Source organism: Lampetra planeri, chromosome 1, assembly GCF_965212315.1.
Source record: "Lampetra planeri chromosome 1, kcLamPlan1.2.h2, whole genome shotgun sequence".
NCBI lineage: Eukaryota > Metazoa > Chordata > Hyperoartia > Petromyzontiformes > Petromyzontidae > Lampetra > Lampetra planeri.
The window spans coordinates 17,863,697-17,876,854 of NC_136107.1; the positions used below are offsets into that span (position 1 = coordinate 17,863,697).

General features: G+C 48.6%; 1 protein-coding gene across 1 annotated transcript in view; it reads left to right on the forward strand.

The window, feature by feature from the left end:
* Window positions 1–386: 386 nt before the first annotated feature.
* LOC144719332 (vitamin D3 receptor-like) overlaps window positions 387–13,158 on the forward strand; it is a 35,790-nt gene continuing 23,018 nt past the window's right edge. The window contains exons 1-2 of the mRNA XM_078595190.1: window positions 387–1,000; window positions 11,538–11,668. Coding sequence (XP_078451316.1) covers window positions 822–1,000; window positions 11,538–11,668 — 310 coding nt within the window. The 5' untranslated portion in view covers window positions 387–821. The remainder of the gene's footprint in view (window positions 1,001–11,537; window positions 11,669–13,158) is intronic.

The following is a 13,158-nucleotide window of genomic DNA, read 5'->3' on the forward strand; positions in this document are numbered from 1 at the left end:
TGGCAGTGTAAGTACTGGTCAGGCAGATCCTCCCTGGCACCGCAGGAAATGCAAAAGTCTGTTACCCCTGGCGAGATTCGGCTGAGCCACATGGCCGATGGCAACGTGCAGAGTGCCAACCTCCACTGGAGGTCACCGCAGCGTTTGGCTACGGGAGACTTATACATGTGTTTCCATTGAAGGGCGGTCGCAATGAGGGGAGAGAAATGGTCTCTCCATTTGGTGTCCGGTAGGTCGGCTATGTCCCGGGAATGCAGCGCCTTTAAGCAGCACGTGTTCATTAGTGGCAAGTACTGTGTGTAATGAGTGCGACCTTGTGTTTTCGTTGGGGGGGGGGGGGTGAGGAGCGGGGCGAGGGGGGATGGGGAGTTGGATGGCGTGGAAGGAACTGCGGCTGGCACAATGGTTGGCAACCAAAATAACAAGAAGAGACATTTTTTTAGGAATTCCGTAAAAATCCCTCAATATTTAAAGAGCCGCAATGCTTGTGGTGAATGCGAGACGACGGCGGTGGCGGTCCTCAATAAACAACGTCACGGGGCAAGTCCTTAAAGAGCCGCGTGCGACCCCGGAGTCGCAGGTTGCCCGACCCCCCTTGGGCTCGCGGATCGACAAAGAGGGGTGCACGCGTTTCTTTCCCGAGACTCCAAAAAAAAAACCACCACACAAACACACGGCGCGCCTCCTGGCTTCTTCGTGCGTCGTTTCATTTCACCGCCACCACCACCACCAGTAACTTAGAACGATGTCGCCTTTTGTAGCACGCGCGCACCTCTCCCCGACAGGCGCCGCCAGCTGCTCCGCCGGGGGGAGGGGGAGGCATGACGGACGCACGCATGGACATCCCCGTCAACAACAGCAGCAGCAGCGCGTTCTGCGTCGACGCGAACATGGAGGACCTGAGCAGCGAGGGCGTGCGCGTGTGCGGCGTGTGCGGCGACCACGCCACGGGCTACCACTTCAACGCGATGACCTGCGAGGGCTGCAAGGGCTTCTTCAGGTGAGGACGCACGACGCACGAAAGCAGCAGCAGCAGCCACACTCGTCTGTGCTCAGGCCGTCTGACTGCGGCGAGTCGGTATGTATGTGTGTACCGTATGTTGAACTTCTTTCACACCGTACGTAGACAACCGTGCTAATTGGAGGTGCGGGGGTGGGGAAGGACAACAAACGTAACAGAACAAAAAGCAGTTCTTAACAAAGCAGTTTTCAGTCTAGATTTAAAAGTGCATAGCTCCAAGTGGCTTTCTGATTTCGGAAGGAAGAACGTTCCAGACGGCCGCTGAAGTGCATCTAAAAGCACGAGACGTGTTTTTGTTCGATTGGTTAACCAAAAGCCGCCGCTGCGATGATGGTCTATACTCCTTGTGGTTCATTTGCAACAAGCACTTTGTGTGTAATGATTGCGACCATAAAATGTATTTGTTCGGAAAATAGAAGCCAAAGCAGCTCAGCGAGCACTGGACAGATATGGTCGGATCTTGCAGTACCAGCCACGACACGTACCAAGGTTTTTCATACATGCTGCAGTTTGCTAATGTTTTTGGCAGACGTCCCGTAGAGCAGAGAATTGAAATAAGTTCAACTGAACCGTGTTCTGACCAAGTAGAGCTGCGGTCAGAGTGCTCGGCAAAATGAGTTCAAATCCTTTTGGGGGGACGGCGGGTAAGAATCTACTTCACACTTTATATTGATGGTGTCGATAAACAAAACAGTGTAACCTATAACTTTGAGGCGAGTCAGCAATGCTTGCCATAGGAACGTGGAATTTGGGCCACTGTCCCTGGATCTGCTCCTGCACGTGATTGCTGACGAGCTGTCTCGCTCGTTGGAGGGGGGTGGGACCATTGCAAGGGGGAGGCTTCGTCGGGTACTGTGGGCTGGAAGAGACTGATCCTTTGTTGCTACGTAACACTTCCACCCCAATGCTTCCTTAGGTTTCCATTTGATAAAAGAACAAAGTAGGTCAGTAACAAAATACACGTGCTCATAAAGTAAGGCCATTACGTCTAATTTCTGAGTATCTTCCATTTTTTTTCCCACACAGCCTCCATAATCAAAGAAACCTTCAGCACCACTCAAATCCCACAGCCAAGTGTGCCATTTCACTCCGGTCTGTCGGCTTCCGTTGTTCACCCCGTCACAGCATCGGCAGCGACAGTTGGCAGCGCCCAAAAGCAATGTAAAATGTTCCATGCAAACGAGTGTAAATGTTTCTTCGGTTGTGTTAAGGATCCCATCCTCAGCGGTTGTACGCACGTTGTACGCACGCACGGTCAGATTAAGTTTGGTGTTGGTGGGGGGTCATTGTTTATTCAATTGCTTCCCTTCACAGTTTTACCACCGGCCCACGGTGCCCTTTGCCAACTATTCCATTGTTCTTCACCTTGGTTATTTAACTTCCACCTTTGGAATCATGTGATACACGAATTGTCGGTAAAAAAACCCAAAGCCACATCGGACGAAACTATGACTCAGTCCGACGAATCGTAACATTCGCTGTGAAGTCCTACGCGGTAAGTTGGACCAAACTAGTTCCACATCGCCACATAGCTGGCAGCAATACGCATCGTGATGCTTTAATGACCAAATCACCTACGTGATTTAGCATGCACAAACGTCCCCAGTAAACGTGCAACGTTGGGGAAACGTTGGGCCAATCGGTTCCAACCATGTGCCAACGTTGACATATGTACTGAGTGCCGGATAGTATTGTTCTGGAAAGCCAATTGGCTGTTGAACTAAATAACCTATTAACGTGTGGAGACACGGAACAGAATTCAGATCATACATGCTTACAGGATTTATCATAGATCATAGGGCTACAGTATTGCATTTTAATAGTTGTAAAGACATTTCAAGTTGCAATGTTTTATTCAGAACCCCTCCCAGGCAGTAGGGTTAGTCTAAAAACCCTGTGTTAATTGGACCCTAAACTATATTATCTTATCATACATGTATATAGTGCCTTGACCAAGGCGCTGTACAGTAAACTAACTATGGTACAAGATTGTCGGCGAGATGAGTGGACGGGATTTGTGTAAAATTAGGTGGTGGGGTGGCGATGCGTGGAATCAACGAAGATGGAAATGAGATGGGTGGATTGATGATGGGTGACCAAGGGGAGTTGGGCACTGGGAAGGAGTGGGGAGGACAACAAGTGGAGAAGGGTTGGCAAGAGAGAATAAGTGGGCCCATTAGAGAAAAGTGGAAGGGAGTGAAAGAGGGTAATTGTTTGACGTGCAAGGGCAGTTGATTCCAGGGAAGAGGGACTAGGAGAGAGAATGAGCGAAAACGAGACTGTGCGCACAGAGAATGAGGAACAAACAGTGAGGGAAAAACATATTTGATCCCCTGGTGATTTTGTACGTTTGCCCACTAACAAAGAAATGATCAGTCTATAATTTTAATGGTAGGTTTATTTGAACAGTGAGAGACAGAATTACAACAACAAAAATCCGGAAAAACGCATGTCCAAAATGTTATAAATTGATTTGCATTTTAATGAGGGAAATAAGTATTTGACCCCTCTGCAAAACATGACTTAGAACTTGGTGGCAAAACCCTTGTTGGCAATCACAGAGGTCAGACGTTTCTTGTAGTTGGCCACCAGGTTTGCACACATCTCAGAAGGGATTTTGTCCCACTCCTATTTGCAGATCTTCTCCAAATCATTAAGGTTTCGAGGCTGACGTTTGGCAACTCGAACCTTCATCTCCCTCCACAGATTTTCTATGGGATTAAGGTCTGGAGACTGGCAAGGCCACTCCAGGACCTTAATGTGCTTCTTCTTGAGCCACTCCTTTGTTGCCTTGGCCGTGTGTTTTGGGTCATTGTCATGCTGGAATACCCATCCACGACCCATTTTCAATGCCCTGGCTGAGGGAAGGAGGTTCTCACCCAAGATTTGATGGTACATGGCCCTGTCCATCGTCCCTTTTATGCGGTGAAGTTGTCCTGTCCCCTTAGCAGAAAAAACATCCCCAAAACATAATGTTTCCACCTCCATGTTTGACGGTGGGGATGGTGTTCTTGGGGTCATAGGCAGCATTCCTCCTCCAAACACGGCGAGTTGAGTTGATGCCAAAGAGCTCCATTTTGGTCTCATCTGACCACAACACTTTCACCCAGTTGTCCTCTGAATCATTCAGATGTTCATTGGCAAACTTCAGACGGACATGTATATGTGCTTTATTGAGCAGGGGGACCTTGTGGGCGCTGCAAGATTTCAGTCCTTCACGGCGTAGTGTGTTACCAACTGTTTTCTTGGTGACTATGGTCCCAGCTGTCTTGAGATAATTGACAAAATCCTCCCGTGTAGTTCTGGGCTGATTCCTCACCGTTCTCATGATCATTACAACTCCACGAGGTGAGATCTTGCATGGAGCCCCAGGCCGAGAGAGATTGACAGTTCTTTTGTGTTTCTTCAATTTGCGAATAATCGCACCAACTGTTGTCACCTTCTCACCAAGCTGCTTGGCGATGGTCTTGTAGCCCATTCCAGCCTTGTGTAGGTCTACAATCTTGTCCTAACATCTTTGGAGAGCTCTTTGGTCTTGGCCATGGTTGGAGCGTTTGGAATCTGATTGATTGATTGCTTCTGTGAACAGGTGTCTTTTATACAGGTAACAAGCTGAGATTAGGAGCACTCCCTTTAAGAGTGTGCTCCTAATCTCAGCTCGTTACCTGTATAAAAGAAACCTGGGAGCCAGAAATTTTTCTGATTGAGAGGGGGTCAAATACTTATTTCCCTCATTAAAATGCAAATCAATTTATAAAATGTTTGACTTGCGTTTTTCTGGATTATGTTGTTGTTATTCTGTCTCTCACTGTTCAAATAAACCTACCATTAAAATTATAGACTGATCATTTCTTTGTCAGTGGGCAAACGTACAAAATCAGCAGGGGATCAAATACTTTTTTCCCTCACTGTAGATGGCAAAGATCTAGAACCCAGAGAGCAGGCAGGAACGTAAAGTGAGATGAGAGCAGAGAAAATTAAAGGAGGGGCTAGGCAGTTGAGAGATTTATCAACTAAGGTAAGGAATTTAAAGAGGCAACGATAATAAACAGGAAGCCATTGTAGCTAAATGAGGAGGGGCAATGTGTGAGAATGGAAGGGGAGATTAAAAATTATACGGGCAGAGGCGTTTAAAATTTGTTGGAGTGGTTTGAACGCGTAGGATGGTAAACCGATCGTTAGAAAATTGCAATAGTCGAGTCGAGTGAAGATGAGGGAGTGAATAAGTAGTTTGGTGGCAGTGATTGTGATGACACGGCGGATTTTACGAGTGTTGTAGAGATGAAAACGGCAGGAATGAGTAGTGGCGTTTATATGGTTAATTAGGGAGATTTATGTGTCGAAAGCTACACCGAGGTTCCGGACAGACTCTACCGGAGTAAGAGAAAATATGGGAAAAGGGGATAGTGGGACAGGGAGGAAGAGAACATGAAACTGGGAAGAAGAGGATTTCTTTTTTTGAAGGGTTGATGGAGAGAAAGTGGTGGGTCATCCCAAGCCTGGATGTCGATCAGACCAGAGTAAATGTGCAGAGCAACGTCCACAGTGAAGGAGGAGAAAGCGAGACACATGTGGGTGTCATCAGCAAAGAAATGATGGGGGAGATTGAACGATGGGAGAAGGGGATCAAGTGGAGGTAAACTCTTTGGTTCTTTCGGTTAAAGTCACGTAGGTATAAAATAAAATAAATCACGACGTTTCGGGCGCAACACAAGCGTCCGTCATCAGGTGGGAAAGTATGGTCTGCTGCTGAGGCAGACTGTTTTAAAAGGTTTGAAATGGGAGTAGCTCAAGGGTCATAAAGAAGTGGCCGGGGCTAGTGATGTTAATGTGAGAAATTAGCGTGTCGAGGAGGCCGCTCTTCTTCTCCTTCTTTTCTACAGTTACATGCTAATTTCGGTTTCGGTTCAACCCTCTGAATCGACGACGCGCGCGAACACCACGCGCGCCGCCATCAATTCTCATCGGTGGCGCCAGAGTGGCGAAAACAGCGCTGGGTGCATCACTCCTGTTGGCGCGCCGACGCGGAACCGTGACCGGGACGAGGCTCGGCGGTTCCACGGGAACGTCCGAGGGGGGGGGGCGATGGCGATGACTCACGGCACCGAGACGGGATGCCTCGCACCACGCTTACACGGACAACCCGACTTTACCGAAAAAAAACTAAGAATATCACCCCCAAAATATAATTCGTGCGTTTTCCCCTCCGAGAGCACCCTCCCCATCTCTTTGGTGCTGATGTTAGCTTTTAATGGATATATACGTGTAAATAGAACACAAACCTTGTCAACACATTAGTCAATGACAACAAGCGACGTTTTGGACGTTGGCCCTTCCTCGCAGGAGGACGTGTGTGAGGTGCGACCTTTGGCCGACGCGTCTCCTGTTGTGCATATTTATCTCTTCTATGGGCAGTGTTGTTGTTGACGGATGTATTGAGTTTTGTTGTTGTTGTTGTTTTGTTCATTGTACTCGTGCGACATCGCCAATGCGGCAGCAGCAGCACAGATTGAAGGAGTGAGTGCGCGAGTGAGCCAGCGAGCGATTTCTTACGACGTCTATTAGTCAACGATGTTTAAAACATTTTACTTTGGGTCAGACAGACGGAGAGTGCGCCCAGCCCGGCGACGAGGTCTGGCACGGCGAGAGGAGGGCTGGCCGCGTCTTCCTTTTCACGAATGTTTGATGAACGTCGTGAAGTTTCTGCCGTGTTAAAAGAGCGTCGGCTAGTTGTTCAATTCGTATCGACAGTATTTGTCTTTTTTTTGCGTTTCCATTACTCGTGGTTTGCCGGACTTGGGCCAGCACGAAACATCTCGAGTCGATTATCTGATCGTTGCAGCCATTATAGGAACTGCATTTAAAGGTCATGAAGCTGTTCAAAGGCTTATAGGGATATAGGGCACAAAAACATGTGATTGTTATGGCTCGGTGTACCTTGTACATGGGTGGTAGGTAATGTCTTACGTCGATAATATAACACTATGTAACACGATTTTTGATCCTGGGTAGTAAGTGTTATTTTCTTATTGCTTATGCCTCAAAAGTATAGAAAATGGCTATAATTCCCCACAAACTTTGCTTTTGTGACCAGGACTTTACGTGAAGGAATGACACAAATGCACACCACGTTTTCTCATTGAAAATAGGATCATTTCAAAATATCACTGTCCTGGTCACAAAAGCAAAGTTTGTGGGGAATAATAGCCATTTTCTGTACTTTCGAGACATAAGCAATTGGAAAATAAAAAAAGTTTTGTTACACAGTGTATAATTCATCCGAACTACAAAGCCAGCCTAACAGCGTTGTGGAAAAAAAATTAGGGTTAAAAACCCAGAAATCTCACCGTCCACTTTCCACTCCGCACATATATGAATAAGTGAATTAACAATCCACAAAAAATAGAAATTGCCCTCTCCGCTACTAACTTGAGATCGTCTGTGCAGCGGCTGTGATTGACGAACGAGTGAATCGCTCACGACGTGTTGCTTGTGATAATTAATTAGCGGCCATCACGGGCATTGGCAAATGTGTAGGGCTACCAGTTACTCTCTCCATCGCTCGCAATAGTGGATTAAGTGATAACTTACTTATTCATCCAAGGTGGACGTTGCGTAATTCATATTTCAGTGGTGAATAAAATATCTCGGTGACACGAAAGTTTTTTTTTTCCAACGTGAAAACAGTCCGCGTCGACCTTTTGGATTATTAGCATAGCGGCAGAGCAGACGCGTTTTCAAGTTGCCAACAGGTTGTTGTTGTTGTTTTGGCTGTTCTGTACAGCTTCATTGTCAATCCATTTCTTGGTGAAGCCATCTCCTGGGCAAGGTCAGTCATGGGGGTTGTTTGACCATACTTCACCACGCTGGTTTCTTTGAGGCGGGGGGGGGATGAGAAGAAGGGCGTTGGTGGGGTGGGCGGCCCAGGTCCGTTTTGGACGACAAACTCAGCTCACCCGGATTCATAGTGCAGCACGACTACCACCGCTCCAGCCCCATGATGAATGTTCATTCAGTATGAAAAGAACCCATTCTTGTCTCACAGTGATGGCTGCTGCTGTTGTTTTTGTTGTGGTCATCATCAGCATGCAACTTCCCACTGCTGAGGAGAGGCCACCAGAGGCGTAGTTAGGATATTTTGCGCCCGGAGACGAACTATAAAATTGGCAAATACAACAAAATACGTTTCAATTTGCTGAACGACCGCTCACAGCTTGCAATTGAAACTGCTATTGTTAATACAATTTGCAGTGAAATTCACAAATTCGGAAATATGTCGTCTCCATAAAACACAATAAAACCAAGAAGATGCAAAGGAGTTTCTGGTAGAACTTCATTCCGGTTACTGAGCAGCATTTTGCAATCTACAATTTCTGTGAAAATTTCGTGGCCATTTATGTCGGTGTCATAGAAATTTCCAAAATCTGTGCAATTTCGACGAATTGCATCGACATCTGTGTCGGATAGAAGAGTTTTGACGTCCAGCAGAAATCCAAATTTTGTGTTCAGGTCTTTTAGTCGTAAAAACCGTGTTGACATCTCCTGTTGAAGTCGATAAAATACGCTCTTCATAACGCGCACAATTTCTTCTTCTGCTGAAAGTCCTGCATCTCTTGCCAGTTCTCCTGGCATCTTTCGACGTCGCCTAATTCTTCTGTCCACATCGATCCCCCAGGCTGTGCATCTTGTTTTGGCGTTTTCTACAGCAACTTGGCTCAAATCATCACGAAGCTTGACAAATTCAAGCTCCAAAGATTCAAGATCAGTTGCTGCTTCCTTGAAATTCATAGTAGGATCCTGTAAGCGCTTCTGAACACGATCAATTTTTCCAAGAATGACATTCCAGAAATGTAAAATTTAATACGCATGCCTATAACTATTCTGCATCACTTCTGGTTTCAGGCGTCATAGTTAGGTCCTCCGATAATTTGTCTAGCAGCCCTACTAGTTCATCCAGTCCTTCATAGATAGCTTTAACAGCTTCTGATCGTGCACTCCAGCGTGTTTCAGGCCATCGTAGTTTCTGCCACCAAAAAACAGGCCAGTGACTAAGGCTGAAAGACTGCGCCTGTCTGTTGTTTGGGACGTTCTTCCATGTAAGTTCTTAATAGGCGCGCGTACCAAAATGTAATTACATGACATGTAGGCTGTGTGTGGCGGGATATATAAACTTTTAGGTTGAGGTGTAGATTTGTGCAGTAGTTTCAGGCTGCCGCGCCCGCCGTAATAAGTTATAATTTAACGTTGTAAGCCTCATTTTGGCGCCCCTTTACCTTGGCGCCCGGGGACAAATGTACCCCCCTGCCCCCCCTAGCTACGCCTCTGGAGGCCACCCCCATCTTTCCCCCTTCTTTCCTTTATTGCTACTGGCAATCTACACAGCAATTATTGCCCACACCTCCCTCCCCCCTACTGGCAGATCGTTGCCCCAGGTCAAGACTTGCAAATGTGACTCATCCTGCACTCTGTTTAAGCGAAATAAACTTGAAACGTGGAAGGAGTCAACGTCATGTCCGTGACGTCGTCTCGCTCTCATCTCTCACCGTCATCATCTGCTTCTTTTGCCTTCTCGCGGTCTTCACCCCAGAGTTCACTTTGACTCGCATCTCTCCTCATTCCTCCTCCATTCTCACTTCATGTCCTTTACTATAAGGACAGCATCAGAGATCCCCGTTCATTTCCGTACTTCTTCATAACATCACACTATCTCTTTGACATACCGCTTACACGCAGTCCTACTTTCCCCACAATTCTCGCAGTTTTCGAGTCACATCGTACTGCACAGCCCAGCCCCTACCTTGAAGGCCGTGGTGGAAGACGTGTCTACGTGGGTATAATTGCACTCACGGTGTCGTCTACCCACTCTGGGGCTCAAATGAGCGCATTTCGTACGAGCAAATTGGTCGAGAAAAACGTTTGGATGGACTGCGAAAATATAATCAATTGCATTTCGTCGCTGTGATATATGAACTACACTTAATACAGGTAGGAACAACGTTCCACACTGCCCACCAGGGATTTTTGTCTGTCTGTCGTGCATAAATATATAAATAATATAAACAGCTCTTTGATTGGTGGAGACCTACTGCCGGGTACGGAGAGGGGAGGGGCCTAAGGGAAGGGGGGTCAGGGGAGGGGCCTAAGGATATGGGGGGGGGGTGGTCAGGGGAGGGGCCTAAGGGAGGGGGGGGGTCAGCGGAGGGGCCTGAGGATATGGGGGGTTGGTCAGGGGAGGAGCCTAAGGATATGGGGGGGTGGTCAGGGGAGGGGCCTAAGGGAGGGGGGTCAGCGGAGGGGCCTGAGGGAAGGGGGTAAGGGGAGGTGCCTAAGCAAGGGAGAGGGGCCGATAGTTAAGGGGGCTGGCTACCTGGCTGGATTCCTGGCTACCTCAAGTCAAGTTTTCTTTTATAGAGGTAGGAACAACAGGTTCCACACTGCCCACCAGGGATTATTTGTCTGTCTGTCGTGCATATTTATCTGTCGTGCACGAATACGCTGTCCAACCAAGTTCCTACCTGCCCACTCCGAAGGAACGTGTTTTAACATGAATGTAGCATCGTGAAACTGTGAGTTGGGAGGTGGTGATGGTGGTGGATCTTGAATGGTGGTCGCTTATCAAAGAGCTGTCCAGGCTGGAAACCCTTCTTACCTTGCGAGACCTCACGTACACGAGGGGGTGCATCACAGGCGGTGCCGGAGTGCTCACATGCCGCAGTGGCGCAGCTCTCTGGTGTGCAGGCGGTGCAACTGCACCGGGCCTCACAGCCGGGAGGGGGCCAAAACACCGGACGACGAAGAGGTGGGGGGGGGGGGGGGGGACGGGATATTGGACAAAGGGGCACCACTTCATTCCTTGCACCACGGCCGACGCCAAGCCAAGCTATGCCACCGTTCCGCTCCCAGGACTAGCACTGGGTTGTAGTTGACCTTTTCCCACGCAATAATGTCTTACTCAATATTTTTTTCGGGTCACTGGCACAACCGGAAGCCGCAGCCATAGCGACGGCAAGGGTATAATTGATCTATGTATGTTGAACTTCTATCACACCGTACATAGACCACCGTGTTAATTGCAAAATGGATGTGGCCATTGACCCGAAAAGACCCGGCTAAGGTTTAGCCACTTGTCTTCTCCTGCAAACACCCGACCCACCCCATTCAATATGGGGCAGCGATGATCGGTCGACTACATCGATGAATCAAATTCGAATTGTGACCGGCTACTTTCATTGTGGTCAATCACTTGGGCCCCTTTAAAATGGGATGTTGCTTCCACATCCTGCCTTCTGAAGGCTGGCAACCCTCTTCAAGCCACACCCAGCACGACACCACTAAAGATGACATGAGCCCCCCACCCATCATCGCCCGTACAGTAGCACACTGGGATTTTTTCTTTCCCCCAAACTATTTTGTGTGAATCGAATAATTGGGTAATCAAGCTGATATTTGATAAACCAGTTAAGTTACGAGATGTCCCGACGCTGAATGACTCCCTGCCGTCGTTGTGTGCGGGTAGGAGGAGCATGAAGCGTGATGCGACCTACACCTGCACGCTGGGTGGCCACTGCAACATCACCAAGGACAACCGGCGTCACTGCCAAGCATGCCGGCTCAAACGCTGCACGGAGATCGGCATGATGAAGGAGCGTGCGTACCGCCACCCGAATCCACCGAATAATCCACCGACTAATCTACCGACTAATCTACCCACCCGCTCAACCACCCGCTCAACCACCCATCCACACAACCACATACTCATCCACACACCCACCCATCCGCCCACCAGCCAGAACACCCACCGACCCACTCACCGCAACAACTGTAGTGGTCACTTCAGAGACACACTCGTCGTAGGAGGCATACACATCTATTCAACACGTTCCACAGTACAGGTGATAACTACATACGGGTCAGGACAGCCGGCACACTGCCCGACCCAACACTGACGAGGAGGAGGAAGACTTCATAGACGACGGGCTCCATTCCCAAACCGTAGCAGCCCTGACCCAGCATCAGGGCCTCCCTTTTATCCTCCTCAGCGTGGCCTGGCTCCGCCCTCGGCCACGCCCCCTTCTGGAACCTACCAGAAGGTTCTGGGCTCCGCCCCACGTGTTCCATCTGTCACCTTTACCCTACATCCGTTTCCCCGGCCTATCACGTGCCCAACTGGCAGACCAGCTGCTGTGTCCTCAGATCCCCCTTCTCTGCCAGCAACCGGTGCTACGCGCTCCAGTGGCACACTTCACTTGCCCTGCTGGTACACCGGGTTATTACACCCACGATCCCGCTCTCTACTAGTAACCAGCGCTACGTGACGTAGTGACCCATTCTATGTCACTACAAAACCATCCATGTATCCCCACATCCACCTACCCACCCAACCACAACACTCATACAACCACAACACCCATACAACCACAACACCCATACAACCACAACACCCTCCCACTGACCCACTCAAAAACAAAGAGCAAAGATCCCCCGTATAGCCTGTAACAGACTGTTGGGGCAAGTGCCGGCCCGGCACACGAGGGGGTGGGTGGCGAGCACCACACCTGGCCGCCTTTGTCTCCCCAGTGGTGATGTTTACAAACTGCAGCAGGTACTCATTTGAGGCTGAGTCGACCTAGGAGAGGCCCAGGACCGGCTCAGATAATCGTCACTGGGTATTGGCCATGAGCGGGAATCGAACTCGGGTCGCCAGATTCATAGTGCAGCACGCTAACCGCTACACTACCGCACTCCACACACCCACCCATATGCTCGCAAGAACGGTGGTGATCACCCCACCAAACACTCTCCAGGCTCAACTTTGCTTAGCTTCTTGAGATCTGATGAGATTGGGGACACTTCCATGTGATTTGGTTGTAGACACAATGAAGACGTCTGCCACTAAAGGTCCTTTCTCAAAGACGCCAGTGATCATGGCCTTCCTTCCTTTTAGCTGTGTCCCTGAAAATGACTCGATAACTTTGCATAACATACTCCTTCCAGTGGCTTCCAATTGTTAAAATTGCTTGTGTACTTAATTTGCCGTCTTGTACCAACCAAAACTAATGATTTGGAAATCGTCGAAAATTATGGTAGGGGTGAAAAAAACGTTTGGGTTATGTGTGAGCATCGAATTACGACACCAG